Source organism: Protomyctophum parallelum (assembly GCF_964188405.1).
Source record: "Protomyctophum parallelum genome assembly, chromosome: 7".
In the NCBI taxonomy this organism is placed as follows: domain Eukaryota; kingdom Metazoa; phylum Chordata; class Actinopteri; order Myctophiformes; family Myctophidae; genus Protomyctophum; species Protomyctophum parallelum.
This window is the reverse complement of record NC_139705.1, coordinates 31,334,949-31,357,083: the sequence shown is the minus strand read 5'-3', so window position 1 is coordinate 31,357,083 and position 22,135 is coordinate 31,334,949. Positions and strand designations below refer to the sequence as shown.

The window sequence follows — 22,135 nt, the reverse complement described above, 5'->3', positions numbered from 1 at the left end:
TCGAGCACAATGCTCTTCCTCAGGCTGGTTTATTTCACCCAAAACCACATTGTCATGACACATTTTGGTCATGAACATGATGGCGCCATGACTAAAATATCTAGAAACACATGTTACACACATAAAAGCAGGAAAGTGTTTCTTGTGTCCTAAACATCATAAAAAATAAGATCTGGTTGCAAAAGGGGTGAAGTGGCCCTTTAACACTGATGATAATACTGTGCACATATACTGTAAAAAAAAAAGGAAGAACTGTACTGGCTACACAATCGCGCGCGAGCACACACACACACACACACACACACACACACACACACACACACACACACACACACACACACACACACACACACACACACACACACACACACACACACACACACACACACACACGCTCTTGCACACTAGAACGTTTAGAAACGGCAGGCTTTCTACTCCTGAAAAGTAGCAAAGCGATAATGGAAGCCATCATTATCACGATAATGAAAATCATGTTAATCTTGTTTAAAAAAAATCTGCCTAACAATGATGTCACTGGTGGACAGGTTTCTGAACTTCCCACAGCCCTCCGATGAGACACAGACTGAGTAGAAACATATTGTGGTATTTTATCATGAACATTAGTGAGGACCTATTATATGCAGATAAGTGGTGAAGTGGTCCTTTAAGGTCTACAAAAATCGCCAGTGAGTATCCAAATAATTGATTCATTTATCGCTGTGTGTGTGCTATTCATACTGTGTGGATATACTCGCGACACAACGCTCGGGAAATTAAAATAAACATATATTCTTTCAGGCAAATTAACTGCACAAGAAAAAGAAAAACGCCCCCGGTATGTAGTTCCTCTCTATTCCAAACCATTTCAGCAATCATTTCTGCACTCACTAAAAAATAATCTGCATGCACAACACCAGCACGCAGACACACAGTGCACCGGCAGCATGCTAAAGCAGCAACATGCACACTTCACAGGGAGAGCAGGCATGGTGGGCTCGAGAGCCTCCAAGGACCGCATGCATTCTGCATGAACGCATGCAGTTGAGCGGCGAGTGGGATCAATGAATCCTCATATACACACAACACTTGCATCATTCATACGCAAACTTCTGCAGCTGGTGTACGACGTGTGCATTAACCCAATCAGGCCCGGAACGCCATCTGTGTCGCCTTATAGCTTTTCACCACTTTAAACCGGTTTTTAGTTTTTTACTTTAGCCGTTGAAAAATCGCAGATCTACAGGCTCATAGTGTGGCACGCTACGAGCTTGTAGATGACGTAGATCTGCTATTTTTGGGAAAGCTATATGAAAATGTGGCGCACATCTTTGAATATATATATTGTTTCACGGCGAACATTTTTAACTCAAATATTTGGTCCAGAGGGGGTCCTCTGTTACAAAACATATTTAAGATGGGGGTCGGCGGCCAAATACAGACATTCCTCTATCAGAAAATGAAATGATTTAGAAGACATTTTCATAGAATCTGGTCTCAGGTCTCGATGGCTTAAAGCACCGCGCAGCCATCCATGTGCACAGGGGGCTCTTCAAAGCCATACCCTCCAGTGTCAAAGGTTCTTTGACAGGTCACGGTATGCAGGAAATAACATATATTATACAGTAGGTGCTAGTGTATACATACGGCAAAATTGCTCCTTCACGTTCCTTGTTCAGTGTGCCCGCGGGGTCTGTATAAACACCTGCGGTATATACTTTCATATACGAAAAGCTGTTTGAATTTCTAAAGCGCATCGTTAGAACAGGGGTTACCGTGTCCTTTTTCTTTCTGGAGCTGAAGAGAAAGACCAGATCGGCTCCCTAAAGGGCCTTGCAAACGTGAAGCCTGGATCAACACAGGTCTCCTCCAGGTCTGTTGAAGAGGGGCGCAACAATGCAAGCGTAAAAAAAAGAAGAATCTGGTCTGGTGAGTCGCGGGCGTGTGCACGAAACAAAATCACGGGACCGTGCTCACGTAAATACGCTTGCGCTGTCGCACCGCGACTTCTGAGCAAAAATGCATGTATACATAGGAGCATTACCTTTAATCCTCCCAACACTAAAACATATCGTCATTACGTCACCATCGAAAACCAATTACATTCTGGCATTGGGTCCTTTAATCCACATATTTTTTACGTCATCATTGAGAGCTAGTTATACATACACACCATGTAATCTGGCACCACTGCCGTATCAGGCACAATTTGCTGTGACGGTGCATACGCATCAAAAGTGGCGGGACGGCTGGGACGATGCATACGAGTCACGGGCGAAACTAAGCGAGAGAGAGAGACAGACAGAGACTGAGAGAGACACAGAGAGAGACAGACACAGAGGCAGAGACTGAGAGAGACAGAGACTGAGAGAGACACAGAGATAGACTGAGAGAGACACAGAGGCAGAGACTGAGAGAGACAGAGACTGAGAGAGACAGAGACTGAGAGAGAGACAGAGAGAGAGACAGAGACTGAGAGAGAGACAGAGGCTGAGACACACAGAGACAGAGGCAGAGACTGAGAGAGACAGAGACCGAGAGAGACACAGAGACTGAGAGACAGAGACTGAGAGACACAGAGACTGAGAGAGAGACATAGACTGAGAGAGAGAGACAGAGACAGATAAACCAAGACAATCGTCAGGAGCGTGCATCTGCATATGGGGCAATGAGAAAAGTGGGTATAGGCGTAGGTGTGTGGATCATGAGTTGTGTGAGTGAGTGTGTGTGTGTGTGTGTGTGTGTGTGTGTGTGTGTTGCGCGCTCTGCTTGCACAAGTAATACAAAAATAAATTAAATGCTGCAGGGGGCAAGGAAGAAACCAAGCGAGAGAGAGAGAGAGAGAGAGAGAGAGAGAGAGAGAGAGAGAGAGAGAGAGAGAGAGAGAGACTGAGAGAGACACAGAGGCAGAGACAGAGAGAGAAAGAGACTGAGAGAGAAACAGAGAGAGAGACAGAGACTGAGAGACACAGAGACAGAGGCATAGACTGAGAGACACAGGGACCGAGAGAGACACAGAGACTGAGAGAGACAGAGACTGAGAGAGACACAGAGACTGAGAGACACACATAGACTGAGAGACACAGAGACTGAGACACACAGAGACTGAGAGACACAGAGACTGAGAGACACACAGAGACTGAGAGACACAGAGACCGAGAGACACAGAGACTGAGAGAGACAGAGACTGAGAGAGAGACAGAGAGACAGAGACTGAGAGACACAGAGACTGAGAGAGAGACAGAGAGACAGAGACTGAGAGAGACAGAGACTGAGAGACACAGAGACTGAGAGAGAGACAGAGAGACAGAGACTGATAGAGACAGAGACAGAGACATAGACTGAGAGAGACACAGAGACTGAGAGATACATAGACTGAGAGATTATTATTATTATTATATTATTATTATTATTATTATTATTATTATAGACTGAGAGAGAGAGACAGAGACAGATAAACCAAAACAATCGTCAGGAGCGTGCATCTGCATATGGGGCAATGAGAAAAGTGGGTATAGGCATAGGTGTGTGGATCATGAGTTGTGTGAGTGTGTGTGTGTGTGTGTGTGTGTGTGTGTGTGTTGGGGGCAATGTGCGTTCAATATCACGCTCTGTCAGAAGCTGTAATATCTCTTCTGTTTCATTAGCCGCGACATGAATAGAAAGAAAGACATGAATAGACTGGATCTATCAGGTCCCATGCAGCAGCAGCCTGATGGCGGACGGAGGAAGAGAAGTGCCTATACGTGCCGCCTCGCGACGCAGCCGAGGCGGGCTCAGCGCAGCTTGGCACTGATTATACAAAACGTTTAACATGGGAGAGGAACCCATCATCGACCACAAGCATTATAGCCGCATGTCTTCTTGGCACTCACTGTGCCAGTGTTTTCACATGATGCCAAAGACCATGTTGCTGTGCATGGGGATATAAAGACCATGTTGATGTGCATGGGGATATAAAGACCATGTTGATGTGCATGGGGATATAAATACCATGTTGATGTGCATGGGGAACTAAAGACCATGTTGATGTGCATGGGGAACTAAAGACCATGTTGATGTGCATGGGGATATAAAGACCATGTTGATGTGCATGGGGAACTAAAGACCATGTTGATGTGCATGGGGAACTAAAGACCATGTTGATGTGCATGGGGAAATAAAGACCATGTTGATGTGCATGGGGAACTAAAGACCATGTTGATGTGCATGGGGAAATAAAGACCATGTTGCTGTGCATGGGGAAATAAAGACCATGTTGATGTGCATGGGGATATAAAGACCATGTTGATGTGCATGGGGATATAAATACCATGTTGATGTGCATGGGGAACTAAAGAACATGTTGATGTGCATGGGGAAATAAAGACCATGTTGCTGTGCATGGGGAAATAAAGACCATGTTGATGTGCATGGGGAAATAAAGACCATGTTGATGTGCATGGGGAAATAAAGACCATGTTGATGTGCATGGGGAAATAAAGACCATGTTGATGTGCATGGGGAAATAAAGACCATGTTGATGTGCATGGGGAACTAAAGACCATGTTGATGTGCATGGGGAACTAAAGAACATGTTGATGTGCATGGGGAACTAAAGACCATGTTGATGTGCATGGGGAAATAAAGAACATGTTGATGTGCATGGGGAACTAAAGACCATGTTGATGTGCATGGGGAAATAAAGACCATGTTGATGTGCATGGGGAACTAAAGACCATGTTGATGTGCATGGGGAACTAAAGACCATGTTGATGTGCATGGGGAAATAAAGACCATGTTGATGTGCATGGGGAACTAAAGACCATGTTGATGTGCATGGGGAACTAAAGACCATGTTGATGTGCATGGGGAACTAAAGAACATGTTGATGTGCATGGGGAAATAAAGACCATGTTGATGTGCATGGGGAAATAAAGACCATGTTGATGTGCATGGGGAAATAAAGACCATGTTGATGTGCATGGGGAACTAAAGACCATGTTGATGTGCATGGGTTGATATATATATTGTTATTCAGGTTCTCTTAACTTTTGAATTTTACGAGCTTGTTTTAGATTTGTATCAGTTTGTGATTCATGTGTCTTTGTCTCGCTGTTGTGTATTATGATTTATTGTGCTGTCATGTTGTTGTTTTTGCCTTGTTTGGAAAGAACTTTGTTTTTAAAGGGGCTTACATAAATAAAGTTGACATGACACGAAATTAGGCAATAGAGGGTATGCGCGTGACATCATCATCAAACCAGGAAGTTATGCAGGAATGCCTACTGAGTGGCTAAAAACTACTTTCTGGCCTTGACAGCCCAGCCATCCAAACAGAAAAGTCATCTCTAATTGCATTAAACGACATTAAACAATGTTAAGCTAACTTTGCCTGTCACTTTGCCACTCGATTTCTCATTCACTTCACTCTATTGTCGCTAAATTCTCATGCGATATGTGATAATATTAGCCTGGTTCCAGAGTCCACCCCAGACCATAGACCACGTCAGACACACACTGAGTCAATGCTGAGCACCGCATGTCGATGATTTGATTGGCTGAGCACTGCATAGCGATGATTTGATTGGCTGAGCACCGCATAGCGATGATTTGATTAATTGGCTGAGAGAAAAAAGACGCCAAAAGTGATTGGCCGGAATATGATGATTAGAGCGCCCCTCATTTACACAAGTGTGATTTCTGAGAGCGCTAGCCCCTCCTATGTTGAGGGTGTGTGTAAACACAAACATTGAATGCAATTGACAATGAATGGCCAGCTTTGAGTGTTTGTGTAAACACAAAGACGAAGGTGAGGACGCAAATTTTGATTGGCCAGAATGAGATGATGTATATGATGATAAGAGATGATACTTCACACATGCAGGTGATTTTTTTTAAATATCACAGACAGACAAACATTACACATTACTGACACTACTATTACTTCACGTGTGTGTGTGTGTGTGTGTGTGTGTGTGTGTGTGTGTGTGTGTGTGTGTGCGCGCGTGTGAGCGTACGTGCGTCAGTAACTGGTCGAGCATACTATGTATTCATATTACAGTATGTACATACATACTATACACAGACAGACAGACACATAGAACGATATAGATATGCTCAAAGTGCTCAGAGAGGCAGAGTGAGGACAATCTGAATCGGGGCGTCTATATTTAGCTGGCGGCAGTACAGGGTGATATACGACTGTGTGTCAGCGCCGAGAGAGGTGAGCCTCTATCTATCATCCTCCACAACGCGGTGCCGAACCCTTACCGGAGCTGAGGCTGTCGTCCTTGTTGAGCGAGGCCAGGACGCAAGGGCAGTGGCGTGTTGTTGAGGGAGGCAGAACGCAGGGCAGTGGCGTGTTGTTGAGGGAGGCAGAACGCAGGGCAGTGGCGTGTTGTTGAGCGAGGCCAGGACGCAGGGCAGTGGCGTGTTGTTGAGCGAGGCAGGACGCAGGGCAGTGGTGTGTTGTTGAGGGAGGCAGAACGCAGGGCAGTGGCGTGTTGTTGAGGGAGGCAGAACGCAGGGCAGTGGCGTGTTGTTGAGGGAGGCAGAACGCAGGGCAGTGGTGTGTTGTTGAGGGAGGCAGAACGCAGGGCAGTGGCGTGTTGTTGAGGGAGGCCAGGACGCAGGGCAGTGGCGTGTTGTTGAGCGAGGCCAGGACGCAGGGCAGTGGCGTGTTGTTGAGCGAGGCCAGGACGCAGGGCAGTGGCGTGTTGTTGAGCGAGGCCAGAACGCAGGGCAGTGGCGTGTTGTTGAGCGAGGCCAGGACGCAGGGCAGTGGCGTGTTGTTGAGCGAGGCAGGACGCAGGACAGTGGCGTGTTGTTGAGTGAGGCAGAACGCAGGGCAGTGGTGTGTTGTTGAGGGAGGCAGAACGCAGGGCAGTGGTGTGTTGTTGAGGGAGGCAGAACGCAGGGCAGTGGCGTGTTGTTGAGGGAGGCAGGACGCAGGGCAGTGGCGTGTTGTTGAGGGAGGCAGGACGCAGGGTGCAGGGCAGTGGTACACTTGGTTGCATGCTGAAAATAGCCGATCTACAAGCTCACAACGCGTGTTATACAACACACGCAATGTTGTAACACTAAAACATTCCAGGTGACTAAAATGTGACTAAAACTAAGTGAAAACTATTCAAGAGACTATGACTAAACTTCCAGACCCACAGGAACGCGCCCAGGGTTCTGGTGAGCCGCCCCGTGTCCAAAACGGTAGAGAAATGACAGAGTTACCAGACAGAGTTATCGGTGGACCCTTACCAGAGTTGCAGGTGTCGTCCTTGTTGAGGGCGGCCAGGACGCAGGGCAGTGGCGTGCTGCTGGCCTTTCTGGGAGACTTGTCCTTGGCGGCGCTCAGTAGTCTGAGCTGCTGCGTGGTCACCGGCGGGAAGCGGTAGAACTGGAAGGTGAAGTGGACACTGTCGGGCCAAGCGGCGTCGGAGCCAGACATCCCGGTCCTGTCAAAAAAGTTAAGAGCAATTATTTAATCACACAGATTCTAAAAGGGTTAATTAGTCAGGGTATTTTAAACTTTAGCTGATAGCTAAATAGAGCTTGTAGATCTGCTATTTATGAAAAATCGTGAAAATGTGGTGCAAATCTTTGAATATATATTCTTTCAGAGTGAACGTTTTTAACCCAAATCTTTGCTTCTGGGGGGGAGGGGTCCCTGGAACAACATATTTTCAGATGTGCGTCGGCGGCCAAATACATATATTTTTTGGGGGTCCTTGACATGAAAAAGGTTGAGCACCACCACATAGAAACAGTTTTTTTTTCCAGAAAACTGTCATGATTTAGAATACATTTTGTAGAATCAGTTACTTTCCACCACTTGATAGCCAAGCATCCTGCGTGTACAAACATGCAGGCTAATAAGGCGGCCTCGTTTCCCTGAGCAATTTGCACACGTTTTCATTCACAGTACGTCTACTGCTACACTGTAACGTTCTCTGTAGGCTTACACCCTACAGGGTGGCGAGGCAACCATCTATGACAACAAACACAGACAGACAGACAGACAGACAGACAGACAGACAGACAGACAGACAGACGCCAGTATGAAGGCCGCTTCTTGACAGCTTTGTCTTCACCATTTGCGGCACCTGTCATCGCATCTCGCAGGGGTCTCCCCCTCACGTTTACTCACTGCATGGGAGCTCTCTCTCTCTCTCTCGCCCTCTCCCTCTCGAGGGCTGCAATGAAGCGACGTAAAACCGCATATGCTACTTAGCAAACGGTGCGGGGGGTGAGAGGCAAGTGGGCTTCGCTGTGGGCTGTGTGGAGGAGGAGGGGGGGGGGGGTTGGTGGGATATATGCTGTCTTTGTGAGTATTACTTCATAAATATGATGAATAGGCGTCGGGGGGAGGGGGCGGACTGAGTGCGGAGGCGTGTGGCGGCACAGCTCCCGTGGTGGGCCCGGAGACTCCCGGGACGAACAGTGTAATTCCTGCCGTAATTATCAATCTTGTCTGTGTACAGAATGAATATTAATGTAGCAGGCTTCTCTGTGAAGATGGAGCGCGCGGGGGCCATTTTGAACCCCCAGAAATATATCAAGAGGGGCGCGTGATTGACTTCGAGGTCATACTCCTCTTGCTGTTATTAGATTCCGCTCTGAAATCGCTCGTCTCGGATTGGTCGATCGCGGGGGGGGGGAGGGGGTCTCTGGCGTGCATAGTGTTTCCCGCAAACGCCTATTCCGCTCCGCTCGTTATCTAATACGCAATGATTGATTGCTAATCTGCTCTTTCCGAAGGAACGAAGAAAAAAAAGCAATCCTTTTCCGTCGTTAATCCTACTCCGCTGCTAATTTATTCTGCAGTGAGTCGAGGGCCGGCTCGGCTGGACCACCCGGAGTTTGAAAGCGTGCGTGCGTGCGTGCGTGCGTGCGTGCGTGCGTGCGTGCGTGCGTGCGTGCGTGCGTGCGTGAAAGCACACTCAGATGGTGGTTTTGGATGGAGGCGGAACAGACAGCGCTATATTATTTTTTTTAATGACAAACACAGTCTTCTCTCTCTCCCCATTCACCAAGGATCACATTAAATGGTTCCCAAAAGTGTGAAAAGGATATATTTTAGCAAGTAGCCTATATACCACTTTGACTGCTGGGTGTGTGCAGTGGGATTTTTGGTCCTCTCTGCAGATATATAATAGGCCTAACTGCATTTCGACACAGCTCTCGGTTTCTTAATGCGATGCCAAGTCATCCGCACATGAATCATAGGTGGAGCGCTGCTGAGCAGGCGCCTTTTCAATCAGCCGCGTGATGGACGGTCATCTTTAAGAAATGATTTTAGCCACTAAATCCTTTACAGTGCTCATTTTAATTATTGGTTTTGGGGCTTTTATGTAGCTGTAAAACTGACTGATGGGGCATCTATGCGGATTGTGTGGGGGAATAAATATTAGATTTTTTTTGTGTTCGTTTTCCGGAATTGCCGTTGCTGAGTCGTTGCGTGTGGCTGGCGTGATTTGCTCTACTCGTGTTAAAAAGACATTTTCTACCAGTCGTTTTCAAATCATAAACATTTGCCACTCAACACTTTTGCTGAGAATATCACACAAGCAGCGCAACATTAATGCACATCAGAATAAATCACACATACAGTACCATAACAGCCTGGATCATTACACATGTGCCTCTTTTTAATACAGAGACTTGATTAATTTTTTAATCCAAAACGAGTTAATAGCACAGGCAGACTCTTCACATACTAGAGCATGTCTGAAATAAATGCCAGAGCTGAAATCGACATGTAAATATGAAATAAATGCTTAAACATGTAGCTACAGTAGGTGTAATGTTAGAGTCCACAGAAGGGAACCTTTCAAGCCAAAATGAACAACCTACAGTATATGTCAATTTGAAGCTATGATTCCCTGCTTTCATATGACATGAAACAAAAATTTAAATAGAATCAATGACTTAGCCTCAGTCAGAAACGGTCACATACTGTATGATCGGAGGCATGGTGGGAGTCCAGACGTCTTGTGATGTCTATAGGAAGGAACAAGAGGCAACTATAGTCTTCATATCAAGGGCAATTCTCTTTTTTCAGCATTTGAGCCACGGACCACCATTTGATGAGATCTATAGACTTGCTGACCCAAAACTAAACTATCGTTGGATAGGATTTTGTCCACAATTCCATTCTCTAATAATTATGTAGACTATACTTGTAAAGTAAGTAATGCAGATGTTTAACAGTGATGTAACTCTTAGTGCGCAACATGAAGCCTAATGCACAACGAAAACTGTCCAAATCCAAAATCACGGTTCTCAATGCCCAGCATCCCCCCCGCCTCCCACACCCTCAAAAAGCACATGACATTAGGTTCTATACATGTGGGGGTGGAATTATACGGTGAGCCAGTGATGGACATGACAAAACGTGTGTGTGTGTGTGTGGGAGGGGGGGGGGGGGGGGGGGGGGGGGTTTATCGTGTGGCTGACAGAGATTATGACAAGATAGAAGGGGCACAAAGAGTCTGTATCCATCCTTTCAGCATGGCCCCCACTCCAGTCTCAGCCTTTTTTTGACAGACAGGGTGATGGCGGTGCGGGAGGTCTCTCTGATGCGCCGTTGACAGGACGGCGACCGTTGGAGTGTGAGGTGGATTGTATTCGCGGCGGGGTGCGCCCGATATGTACGTTGAGGGGATGATTGGCGGGACTCGCATTCGTCGCGCCAGTGTCTCGGCCCGGCGGTGTCGGACAAAGTGCAGGGCGCCGTGCTTGGCTGTCATGTCAAACCTAAAGTGCAAGCGCCATGCAAGCGTCTATCTATGCCCACAGCTACGAAAAACCTGTCACGTCAGCGGCAAGTGAGATGTATGTTGGGGGGAAAAGTGCAGACAAATCACAGACTCCTTATTTCTGCAGACAAAGACATGCTTTCTTGATAGAGCCTCGGCGACTACATAGAGACTGTGCAGTCTCCATTAGTTAGCATTCTGGACAGGAACCCCTTTTGGTGTTTTAAGCATCATATTATACTTTAGCTATTGAAAAATAGCAGATCTACAAGCTCATATCGCGGCACTCGGTGCCTGTCATGAAGACATTTTGTCTTTGGTCTAAATGGGTTAAACACCCACCATTCAGACTTTTCTAACCCCGCCCTTTGCCGTGAAACCTTGTGAATACAGAACTTTGCTGTGACACAACGTGAATACAGAACTTGGCATTTTCATTTAGTCTCTGGTAAACACACGACGAGCTATAGATCCATAGTACGAACTCTCAACGAACACGTTTCAACAAATTGCCAGGCCGGTGGAGGTGCTCGCTCCGAATCAATATGAGCCGAAGGCGGGCGACATCAGCACGTGCTGCACGGGGGAGAAGAGCCTGCCATGAACCCGCCAAGGAGCTAAGTGCTGATAAAAAAGTACTCATATATTGTACTTGAGAAAAGGTATCAATACTACAACTACAACAGGTAAAAGCCCCGGAATTCAAAATTTACTTGAGTAAAAGTACAAACGTATTCAAAATGTACTTCGAAAATACTCAGAATGTCCAGTTTTAAGTTTTCAAATGTTTAAACATCTTTTGAAAATAGCAGATGCGCGATGCGACGCATTGTGAGCTTGTAGATTGGCTATTTTCAAATGGCGGAAATGTGTAGTGGTGAAGTGGATAATTTTGTAAAAACGAATAACTAAACTAGTAACTAAAGTTAAAATACAATATTTGTCTTTGAAATGTAATGTAGTAGAAGTAAAAGTGCTGAAAGTTTGACATACTCAAGTAAAGTACAAATACCTCAAAACTGTACTATAGTTTCCACCAATTAGTAGAGGAGGCTGAACAAACAGTCAAAAAGGACACACACATCTATACCTATAGGCTGGGTCTGGATCAAAATAAAGTCATAGAGAAGAAATGAAAAATCCGCACACCAATTAATGCTCCCAAAATATATTTTACTAAATGGTAAAATACTTTCCACTGCCTGGTGAGCTCACCTGGAAAAGGCCAGAAACTGGAAGACCATCAGATTGCCGCTCAGGGGATCTGCCTCCTCGCGCTGCGGGTCGAAGTGCGTGGGCTCCGTGGGGTCCAGGACCTCTGCCACCTCCCCGCTACGGTCTAGGATGTCTGGGAAGCCGGCTGAGTACAGGTGGGCCAGGGAGCTCCGGGAACTGGCTGAGCAGGAACTGTTAAGTATGGGGAATCAGAGAAAACAACAAGAGCATTCAGTCAGAAGCGGTGGTTTTCACATACGGTGTGTGCCCCGACTGAGGCATGCAATGGGCAAATCAAACCAACTCCCAGGGCTACACCTGTATCTATAGGCCTACATAGCTATAATAATAAAAAATCACACCCGTGTGAAGTGAGGGGCGCTAATATATTAAAGTCTAACTCATATAGTTGATGTAATGGTGATGTAAAACACACGGTGCCAATGTTACACACTTCAATGAATGAGTCCATATCAGTGTGGTTTGATTTTATGACCGTTTTACTGGACATCAAGGAACTGCAACAAGACAGTTAAACACACAAAAATGAGTGAGACACATGTTGTCCAGCTTATCACAATCACCATATACAGGATGTAATGGTTTCCTCATTGCCTGACTGGCAGAAACATGCTGACTCACTGGAGTATATTGCCCCCTTGTGGCTTAGAGGAGCTATCGCTCTGTTTTGTTCTTGGCAGGGCAGAAACAGTGACTATTAGTATTTGAGACTAACATTACATAGAACAATGACAAAATGAAATACACTTATGCATGAACTTTTATCTTTTTAACTATTTGACTTGTAATACCATTAACTGCATTATGAACTTGAGTAGAATATGAATTATAATTAAATAAACAACCAAAAAATTGGGGGTGGCTTAGGGCTGGGTGCAATAACCGCAATACCGCCATACCGCCGGTATGTAACGCATACCGCGGTATCGGGTTCAAAAAGTTTTTTTTTTTTTTTTTTTATGAAATGATTTTTCTTTCTTTTTTTATGAAATGAAAAGTGTATCATAATAAACAGTGACGCTCAGTCAGTCTAATCATGCCAGCAACACAACAACACCAGAGGGAGTTCAAAAAACCATGTGCAACCCAGATTCGGCACAAACAAGGATTGATTGATTGATTGATTGATTGATTAAAATATGTATTAACAGTTTGCAGAATTACACTACATTTCAAGCACAACTCAATACAAAGACTGTTAACTGTGAGTGGACACTTGTTTACAAGAGGGTCCATCTAAATTAATTTCACTCCTATGCCACAAAAATGTGGAACGCCCTACCAACTGTCATTAAGATGTAAATCCCTTGACTCCACCCACCCCTTTCCCCCCTCACTGTATACGTTTTCCCCCTTTTTACCTCCTTTATGATGATTTCCTGTTTTTGGCTTTATAGAAGTGCATAGTGTACAAAATGATATGATGAATTGAAAATGGTGGACCCTCTTGTAAACAAGTGTAATGCTTTATGGCAGGGGTATTCAATTAGATTAGGCCTCCTATGTGACACAGACCGAGTAGAAAGAAACGTGCCATTTTATCATGACTATTAGTGAGGACCTATTATATGAAGATAGGTTCAAAAGTGGTCCTTTAATGATTACCGTCATTATGGTAATCTCACAATTAATATCGCACACACCATACCTGTAACTTTTATTAGCCCTCTTATTATAATTTTTTGGGGGGGGGGGGGTAATAACCGCCATACCGGCGGTATGGGGGCCGGCAATAACCGCGGTAATAAAAATCCCATACCGCCCCAGCCCTAGGGTGGCTTTGGCTTATCCTACACCAACACAAACATTAGACGCCATTAACAATAAAGAGACAATATGACGTAATGAGGCACATTATGACGTACATTTTCCCTTGTCAATGGCGTTTACAAAACAAACATTGAACTAAAGACAAACATTAAACCTGTGTATACTCAAAAAATCTCATCCGTGTGAAGCGCTCTTATCAGTCAGTGTTGTTTTTGGCAGCAAATTTCTATTTTAGTTTTAGTCATAGTCTTTGGAATGAAACTTCATTTAGTTTTAGTCACATTTTAGTTGAATTGTTGACGAAATTGTCAGCATATTTAGTCTTAGTTTTAGTCATCATAGCTTAGTTTTCATTTAGTTTCCATGTAGTTTTCGGGCGGGGGTCACGAGACATGACCAAAGCATTTCCGGGGGTCCCCAGCCAAAAACATTGAGCCAGAGCACGCGCTGCTGCCCATTCGTTATAAATTAACTAAACTGAAAAAAGACTTGAGCAAAAGTTATTTTTGTCCACCCTAGTGCTCCAAGCAGGCAGGAAGGGGTAACATGGTTAGTGTCCATGCTCCACCGAGCTATTGCACCCCTCCCAGTATTTTTAAGTATACTGTAAGTAGCTGTGATTGGAATGATTTCCCTCGCGGGCAAGACAAGAATTGGGTATTATACATTCTGAAGAATGTTGGTTTGATTCTCTTTGCCTCGTGCCTGTAAGAGCACTGCATGTTTCATGTCACAAGGTGGACTTCCCAAAATCCGGGCGAAGCAGTTAGGGGGAGAAGAACGCACACGGATGTCAGCATTATCTGTCAAACTGTCGCAGAGAGAATGCTTATGTATGGGAAGAGGATCGACGACGGGTGCCAAATTGCTCCCCTGGGGATTTTCCAGCTATAATTGGCAGTTATCTCTATCCCATTAAGACCTGAGACCAGATTCTACAAAATGTCTTCCAAATCGGACCGTTTTCTGAAAAACGTATCAGTGGTGGTGTTCAAACATGTTCATGTCTCTCTGTCAAGGACCCACATAAATGAACTGTATTTGGCCACGGACCCCCATCTGAAATCATCATGTTCCAGGGACCTTCCCTCGTAGCGCGACACTCGGTGCCGTGCTACGAGCTTATAGATCCGCTATTTTTCAACGGCTAAAGTTTAAAATAATTGGTTAAAGTGGTTAAAAGCTAAAAGGGTGACACAGATGCATCGTCAGGTTGGAATGGGCTAATCACAGTGGCCACCTGTTTCTCTGAAACCATGGCAACAGTCATAACTTATAGTCGCACTCGGTTGAGAAAGAAACCTTGTATGTGCAAAAAGCAATCGATACGGCAACTCGCGGCCCTAACATAACTCTTTGAACGCCCGTTCCCATAGGGGGCAGTAGGTGCCCTGTGCCAGTGAAATGCACGACATAAGCAGAGAAGCTTATGTCAAAAGCTATACTATAGGCCCAGGCGGTGGCGTAACCGTCTGGGCACCCGACTGGTAATCCAGTCGCAGTGTGCCGCGGGTTCGACTCCCGAGCCCGACACGGCCTTTACTGCATGTCTTCCCCCATCTCTCTCCCGTTTCCTGTCAGCCTACTGTCTGTCCCTTCAAAAACTAATAAAAGGCGTAAGCCGCAAAAAAAATATCTTAAAAAAAAAAAAAAAAGCTATACTATAAGGGATCACAGATGCGTCCTCAGGTTGGAATGCGCTAAACACAGTTGCCACCTGTTTCTCGTGAGGCGTGATGTCACGAGGCATGACCATATATGGAGTAATGTACAATTTTTAGGTATTTGTCTTTTACTTGAGTATGTCAAATGTTCTGTACTTTTACTTCTACTCCACTACATTTCAGAGGAAAATATTGCACTTTTACTCCACTACTATTATTTGAAAACTTTAGTTACTACAGTAGTTACTTTGTAGATTTAAATTCTGCTTAGAAAACATACATTAACCACTATATACTGTACATTTCGGCCATTTGAAAATAGCAGATCTACAAGCTTGTGAGCTTGTAAATAGTCTATTTTCAAAACATGTTGTACACATTTTTAACTTGTGAATTGGGACATTCTGCAATACGAGTACTTGTACTTTTGGTACATTTTTGATGCCAATACTCTTATACTTTTACTATTACTCAAGTACATTTTGAATTCGGGACTTTTTACCTGTAACGGAGCATTTCTACATTGCCGTATTGATACTTTTAATTAAGCAAAACATGCGAGTACTTTTTTTCCCCACCACTGAGTCAGAATGCGTCACAATGCGTCACATTGTCAGCAGTGCTGACAATATGACACATTGTGACGCATTAACCCATTCTGGACGGGAACCCATTTTGGTGTTTAGCTATTGAAAAATAGCAGATCTACAAGCTCATAGCGCGGCACCGAGTGCTGCGCTACGAGCTTGTAGATCTGCTATTTTTTTTAAATCTTGAAAACGTGGCGCAAATCTTTGAATATATTCTTTCAGAGCGAACGTTTTTAACTAAAATCTTTGCTTCTGAAGGGTTCCTGGAATAACATATTTTCAGATTTTTGGGGTCCTTGACATGAAATATTGAGCACCACTGATATAGAAACATAGGTATTTCAGAAAACTGTCAGGATTTAGAAGACATTTTTCAAATTTCGACGACAGGTCTAAATGGGTTAAGCTTGTAGATGGGCTATTTTTGCTACTTCCGTCGCAATTAGACTCATTAGACGGAAATAGGGCGTTAATTTATTAAATAAACTCAAAACGATTAAATGTGAATTGAGGTTTCTGCCCGACATCGACGCAATATATATATATATATATATATATATATATATTTCCCAAGCTGACGTACACTACTTTGTGCATGACAAGTGGGCAGGGGGCACAGATGGCGGGCTCAAAGTGCAGGAGGAGGAAAATGAAGGATGACATTTGTTGTTATTGGGACACTAATAAAAGATTAATAACCGTGTACCGCTTGGTAAACATATACATGCCCCAAAATGTCACACTGGAGGAGGATTTAAGCCTAGTATATTCTCTACGTCAAGCTAATTAAGGATTTATTATTTTATTTAATTATTTTAAGGCGACGAGAACCGGGGGAGACATTATCGAGAGAGCAAGCTTCAGCCCGTGGCTGCATTGATTTCACACTCTCCCTTTCTTCCCCTTTTTGCCAAAAGTGATATCTTAACCCATTTGGATCTGATAACTGATTCTATGCAAATGTCTTCTAAATCATGACAGTTTTCAGAAAAACCCTATGTTTCTATATCAGTGGTTTCTCAAACTATTTCATGTAAAGGACCCCCAGAATTATATGTATTTGGCTACAGACCACCATCTGAAATGATGTTGTTCCGGATGTTGTTCCCAGAAGCAAATATTTGAGTTAAAAGCATTCACTGGAAAATAATATATTCAAAGATTTGCGTCACATTTTCACCTTTTTTTTTCTTCTTCAAAAATAGAAGATCTACAAGCTCGTAGCGTGGCAGTCGGTGCCGTGCTTGTAGATCTGCTATTTAGGTTTTAGATTCATGTGGTTAAAAGCTATAAGTCGTCACAGATGCGTTCCCGTCCTTAATTGGTTAATTCAGTCCCGATGGATTAACATTCAAGCCATCATTTTCCATTTCAAAAGGGGTGCCACCATCAGATATGCACCGCAACTTAAATTAAATTAAACTTCTGTGAAGTTCATTGTTCTTCTCAATTAAGTGGGTCATTCATTTCCGCACTTGTGTGTGGTTTGACTCCTAGTGAGGCAGAGACTTTTGATCCATGCAGGCCTGGATTAAAACATGGGGATTGGGAGACAGTTTCTGTGTCAGACTGTCTGCAGCAGTCTACTGTATGTCTGAACTGACAGAATCCCTTGTTTGTGAGAAGCTGTGTCTTTCTTTCTTTCTTTCTTTCTTTCTTTCTTGCTTGCAGGGCATCATCATTTGGTGCCCCACATCAAACAACTCTGCTACATTGCCGTTATTACGATGATCATCTACTCTCCTATCCTTAGCAGACATGTAATTTCTGAACGTGTTATTGTGTCGCAGTGATTACATCCAAGTTGACAGATGATGTTATACAGCGGGGCTTAAAGAATGTTTACAATGGCAAGGCCATTACTCAAAAAGGCACTTAACGGCTGACAAAAATATTGCCTCGAATTGGCTTCAGGCGGAACGCCGCTCCCTATTGACTGTACACTGCATATTCCCAGAGCACACACTGCCAATTAGTGAGCCAATCGATCCCAGCAGATAGCCACACACAGCGGAGCATTGTGGCCTAATGGAGGCCTGGTACGAGGCGTTGGGCTGTGATAACACATCAGATAAATCAGGAGCATGTTAAAATCACGCCCAAAGCACACATTACTCACTAGTGGCTTTTAACCAGCACAAGTGCCTTTAAGAGCCACCTATCGCTTTCCACTGAACATCAGGTTGGAGTTGTTAAACAGTATGTTGGCCAGGATTTACTGGTTGGCACGCACGCAGGCACACAAAACGTCAAGTTAGATACTACCGCATGCATGATTTATGCGTTTCATCCAACACTGACTGAGCAAAACGGGTCAACATGGCCCTGCTTTCCTTATGTTTTGTACAAGAGGAACAGTGTTCTGTTTTGTAAGATGTAAAGGCCAGACTGTCCGTCTGCAGCGACAAGTTGCTTGTGTCAAAGGTGTGGCTGAGGTCGATACATGAACCTCACCCCCACCCCTAAATGTGCTCACCTAGAAATATGCATGCCGAGGCTCTGTGTCGCTCTCTTAGCTTTTAATTGCTCTTAACCACTATTTGAAACTTCAGCTGTTAAAAATAGCAGATCTACAAGCTTATAGTGTGGCATCGAGTGCTGGAGGGGGGGGGGGGGGGGGAACATATTTTCAGATGGGCCAAATACAGATAATTCTGCAGGTCCTTGAGATGAAAAGGTTTGAGCACCAGTGCAACCACTGATATGTAATTTCAGAAATTATATGTTATGTCAGGATTCAGAAGAAGGTTTTGTCCACCCCGACAGCGAACAGGTTGTTTGTGTGAAAGGTGTGGCTGAGGTCGATGTGTGAGCCTCACCACCCACTAACCTGGAAACGTGCATGCCGAGGCTTATGACAGGTGCGTGGACGGGGGTGAAGGGCAGCTCGCTCATGGCGTCCCCATCGATGGACGTGATGTCTACGTCGTCATCTGGCATAAGGTCCACCTCCAGGTGGGCAATGTTGCTGGCAGCTGGGCAGGCCTGGAACCGAGACGAGGAGGACAAGTTAGTGGATGTTATACCGATGTTATAGATCGGCCCACATATCGGTATTGGCCGAATTTTGCCTTTATCGGTCAATATCGATATCGGCAAATAAAACATTGACACGATGGCAGTAGCCGATGTTTATCTGTTGTTGATGAGTGTACATTTTGCGGTCGCTGTAGTTGGTGTCACGGTGTGTTCTGGTCCGCAGCCTACCAAGCTGTAGATTCTGAACATTTATTCCTTGTATGTAGGAGTCGCGAGACATGGCCAAAGCATTTCCGGGGGTCCCCAGGAAAAAACGTTGAGAACCCCTGGTCTAACTAGTGTGTGTGTGTTGTCGCATATCACTTTATATGCATAATATTTTGGATATATTTGGAATCTCAGCTTTGCCAGGTGAGATATTGTGCATATATGAGCTTGGGGCAGTACTACTAGTCAACCTGTGGGTATATGAGCTTGAGGCAGTACTAGTCAACCTGTAGGTATATGAGCTCGGGGCAGTACTACTAGTCAACCTGTAGGTATATTAGCTCGGAGCAGAGCTACTTGGCCTCCTCCTAGTGGAGGAGTAGAAAGACCACCTCCAACCAGTGGTGGAAAAAAACTACTCACATGCAGAATGTCGTTATGCAGAATGTCCCATTTAACGTATTCAAGTGTCTAATGATTTTTTGAAAATAGCCTATAAAATCTACATGATCACAATGCGTCGCAAAAATGGCCGAACTGTATGTAGGGCTGAAGTGGTTAATGTAGGTTTTGCGATAATAAGTAATAAGTAGATAAAGTAACTATAGTAACTAAAGTTTTCACATAAATGTTGTGGAGGTAAAAGTAGTATATTTTGACCCAAAATGTACTGTAGTGGAGTAGAAGTAAACGCATTGGAAATTGGAAATACTCAAGTAAAGTACAAATAGCTCCAAAGTGTACTTACTGTAAGTACAGTACTTACAGTAAGTAAATGTACTTAGTTACTTTACACCGCTGCCTCCAACACCTGTACAGTACAGTATGTGCTTCACTGACATAAATTCCATATTGCACAATATTCATCAAAATATGATGAATATTATAAGAGGGGTCAAGTGTTTGTGATGTTTGTGTTATTTGGTCGTTGACTTTAATTGTTCCATCTGTCGTATCTTTGCTCATGTGTCGACCTCGTCTCGTCTGGCTTAAGTCTCTTTTTTATTATTCTAGCTTCTGTTACGAGAGCCAAAAAGAGGACATAATGATATTTATAAAGGGATTAATAAGACGGACAATCATCATCATCACCATTGTTCTGCAAGAAATGGCAGTGGACCAATTTGGCGTTCATATCCGGTGGCCAACATTAATCCCCTCGTATTACCGTTGACATATGCGTAACCTAGCGAGGTATTAGCGCCCATAATTAGCCGTGGAGAGTTAATGGGTGTCATTTTCCAGCTGGGGGGATAGTCTCTCTCCTGGGTCGTCTTGTGATGTATGATGGGGCCTGTTCAGTGGCGATGGGGGGTAGGGGCTGCTACTGGTTGAAGACACATTACGGGGGCCCTTCTCTATCAACCGCATGGCTAATGACCTGGACCAAAGTCACACGCTGCAGCAACATGGCTACGCCATAATGAACCACGTTGGTTCCTTTTCCCTGTGATGTAACAACCTGCGATAACAATAACCCCTTTAGACCAGAGGACGCCTTATAGCTTTTAAAACCACTTTTAACCGATATTTTAAGCTTTAGCTGTTGGAAAAATAGCAGATGTACAAGATCATACCGCGGCACTCCAAGCTTGTAGATCTGCGCTTTTTGGGGAAATCGTGAAAAATGTGGCGCGAATCTTTGAATATATATATTCTTTCCCAGCAATTGTTTTTACTGAAATATTTGCTTCTGGGAGGTCCCCTAGAAAAACATATTTTCAGATGGGGGTATGTGACGAAATACACATAATTATCGGGCGCCCCTTGACATGAAATAGTTTGAGAACCACTGATATACGAATAGAAACGTACGTTTTGATTCAGAAGACATTGTGTAGAATCTGGCTTTAGATCTCAATGGGATAAACTAATGGGCCAGGACACGGAGGAAACACCACACGGAGACCTGCGCCGCGGTGTGAAATGAGAATGACACTAACAGTAATGGCTTCACACTTTGCGTGAACCCGTCGCCGTCACGCCAACGCCAACGTCGGAGTGCGTTCCAGACGGCGACATACTGTATATGGATGTTGTGAGCAAGGACGTTCAGCCGCAGAAAACAAGGACACATTTTTATTAAAGTATAATTTTCTTCACAGCCTGTTATACCTTGATACTAGTATATTGAATATGAAGTGTCTTCTGCATTGGCCCTCAACCTTCTTCTTTTTTTGCAATCGGCTGCCGTATAAAAATGGTCCGATGGGACGCATCATGCATTTACAGTAGTATGTTATGAATATGATCAATCAGTCGATTGTGTTGTGGCCCAGAGCCACACGACAACTCCGTTCACTTCATGGGGCCAGTCCAATGGCGGCTCTTCTACATTGGCGAATAGGGCCGCCGGGAGTTTACGGAATGCATTGGAGTCTATGGGCTCGCGAGTACATGAACCACATGACTGCCCCCTCAATGTTGCAACTCTGTCTATATACTCTATGGCTCTGTTGTGGCCTGGATGGATGGGGCTAACGCACCGGTAGTGTTTCCTGAGTTCCTATTCAGCAGCATGATAGCATCACAATGAAAACTCACTTTTAACTAAATTCATTTTTCATATCTTTCTGTCATCACATCCAGTCAATACACTCAGTTAACTTCGAATACAATGGAACAAAGCTTTGATTTCAGTCTGCCACTGTAGCCTCGTTATCAGCCGTTGGTATGAAAACAGAGCTGTTAGGGAGTAGGGACAGGGAGAGAGGGCTGAATGTGGTCTGAAGGTTCCAGGCCATCCCAACAGCAGCGTGTCCCAGATACAACAGGCAGCCGCTGGATCTTGTGACTTCGACGTCACTCCATCGCTCCAACGCCATCATTTCCCGGACCAATCAGGGGCTGCCAACCATCCCCAGCGTCCTCCAACGTCGGTCCTCTACCGATATTGACGTTAGACTTCGGTGCTCTACATGTACGGTGTGTGTGCGACACCCACGCGGCACGCGCA

At 44.6% G+C, this 22,135-nt stretch overlaps 1 protein-coding gene across 1 annotated transcript in view; it reads right to left on the bottom strand.

Annotated features, from left to right (window-relative positions):
- The window catches only part of nphp4 (nephronophthisis 4), a 332,049-nt gene that overhangs the window by 85,039 nt on the left and 224,875 nt on the right, over positions 1-22,135 (bottom strand). The window contains 3 exon segments of the mRNA XM_083769763.1: positions 7,234-7,430; positions 11,949-12,140; positions 18,824-18,978. Of these exon segments, the coding sequence (XP_083625889.1) occupies positions 7,234-7,430; positions 11,949-12,140; positions 18,824-18,978 (544 nt within the window).